The 2220-nt window shown below is 54.6% G+C and overlaps 1 protein-coding gene across 1 annotated transcript; it reads left to right on the top strand.

Moving 5' to 3' along the window:
* Window positions 1-358: 358 nt before the first annotated feature.
* On the top strand, window positions 359-1316 carry DICSQDRAFT_184290 (uncharacterized protein; the record flags this gene model as incomplete). Its single annotated transcript, XM_007371899.1, has 2 exons — window positions 359-1117; window positions 1169-1316. The coding sequence occupies 2 exons, from the start codon at window positions 362-364 to the stop codon at window positions 1190-1192; spliced, it is 780 nt and encodes a 259-aa protein (XP_007371961.1). The 3' UTR covers window positions 1193-1316.
* Between the last annotated feature and the right edge of the window lie 904 nt (window positions 1317-2220).

Raw genomic sequence — 2220 nt, 5'->3', positions numbered from 1 at the left:
CGTCGAGGCATGTTGTCGGTGAGTATCAGGGACAGGGATAATCAGGTAGTATTGTGATTGAAAAAGCATACTACTCTACATGCTGTATCGTGGTCGGTATGTACTATACTATATATGGTATGTCGGTCAATCCAAGTGGCGGGCCAAGCATCGCCGACCCCGCCCGACACGCTGAGCAAAAACCGTTGACTCGAAAGTAAGGCCATGTCACGTGATCATTAAGCGCGCGCTTAACTGCGTACAAAAGTGGATGCCACTAATTGAACTGCACCATAGGCCTCGACGCGCAACGGCAGTACCAAAGTCGGGAGTTACACTTGCCCACTGCCACTCTCCATACCTAGCGCGACTCTTGTTCGGCATGTACAAACCCAACTCTACCTTGAAGCTCGCGTTGTCGGAACGTCCTCCGCCGACCCATACACCGCATCTTATGCCCTTTCACATCGCATATTCCGGACCTGCTCCCATCTCCACCTATCTTCGCGTGAACTCCGCGCCAGAACCTACTTATGGACGCGACATCAGACCTCTACCGAAGCCACTACTATCCTCCGAATCTCAAGACTCGACGGTGTCTCAAACCACCCTCGTCGCGGATTCCACTGATGCGTCTTCGTCCTCCGTGGCCACTCTTGCGTCGACCTCGACTTTGATGGATGTGGACGTTGAAAAGAGCGAATGCGACGCGACCGCGGCACCACACCCAGAAATGCGCCACTTCGCAGCATCTTTCAGGGGCCGTGCGATGCACGGCGTGGAGGTCAACCTTCCAGAGGGCTATGCGGGTATCGTCCTGCGCACCCCAGACGACGCCAAAGGCAAAGGAGTCGCGTCAAGGGATACAAGGCGCGAGGAGAAGCGGCCAAAGCCGAAGGGAAGGGCGACGCGGCGGTCGAAACGCGCGCAGGAGCCCGAGGTGGTTGAGGTGGAGGACACAGACGAGGACGCAGGTATGATGGATGGCTCCACACCGTCGGAGGAGGGCCCTGCGCGCGTCCTGCGACCTGTCTCGACGTTCTCGTCGTTTGTGCTATGGCACCCGGACATTCCGGTGGACGAGGGGCGGGATGAGTACCTCAGGTCGTTGACGGAGTGGACGAGACTGGCGGCAGAGGTGTGTATGGTCCCCAATGCTGTTTTGCGTCTTCTGAATATCCTCACCCAGATACACCGCGTGGAAGAATGTTGACGTATACGTGGTATGTGACCAGATAAGCTCTCCGATTTATACCAGACATCAGTTCCGGATGTATAAGTTGCCATTGTAATTTACGGGATCCATCCCAGCCAGAGAATGCTCGATTACTTCTGAGAGACTACTCTGTGACCCCGGCCCCGTTCGCTCTCCCTTACACCTCAACGCCAGGAAGGCATCGTATAAACTCTGGAATTCGTATGCCATCGCACCGGGAGGCATGCGGCTAGGATGGGGTCCGCGTGAACATGTCCTTCTCCGCCGACTGTGTGCATGGTATGAACATCTACTGAGGTACATGAGCATAAATATCATCAACACGGAGAGCCCGAGGGCAGAGACTCAGCGCGGGGTTGCCGAACAGAGTGCTCTTCTGCATGTGCAGTGCGACACCCCTCCCGGACTGCTTTTCATGTACTTGAGTACTACACCCTCACAAAGGACTTAATCCATAGTTCTGTAATAGAAACAGGCCAGATGCTGAGCAGCAGCCGTCGCAAGCTATGGAACAACACGAATCAGACAGGCAAGTCACGAAGACCAGTTTTCAAGAACTGTTGAGCTGGCTGTTTTGACTTCGCACTCACGGAATGGCCGGGTTTGGTAGCATTCACCATCCCTACACGCACGGCTTGGCTTTGGAGACTAACGTTACAGCTTGTTTTTGGCTTCCGTTGCACCAGGGACAGATGTTGCCACAGCGCTCTTCGCACGTTTCCACAACGCATACATTGATCTGATCTCTCCTATTCTTCATCGACCTGAAGCACTTTCGTGTGACCCTGCTTGGACTCCTGTCGGTCTTGCAGCTTGAATGTACATACATATCGAGTTTAGACGAACACACAGTGTACGCTGTGCGCAATGTCGCGCGGTAGGTACCCCGCGTTCGGGTCCCTGGTCCCGCATAACGAACAGCCGCAGCCATCACGCTGTTTCAAATTGATTTCTAGCGACATTGCGATGCACTGCTTCTCTCGCATCTGCACCGCTCCTTTCTGTAGCATCCGCACCCTTCCCCC

This window comes from Dichomitus squalens, assembly GCF_000275845.1.
Source record: "Dichomitus squalens LYAD-421 SS1 unplaced genomic scaffold DICSQscaffold_444, whole genome shotgun sequence".
NCBI lineage: Eukaryota > Fungi > Basidiomycota > Agaricomycetes > Polyporales > Polyporaceae > Dichomitus > Dichomitus squalens.
Note: the sequence above shows the minus strand (reverse complement) of the source record. Positions and strands in the feature narration are given on the sequence as shown.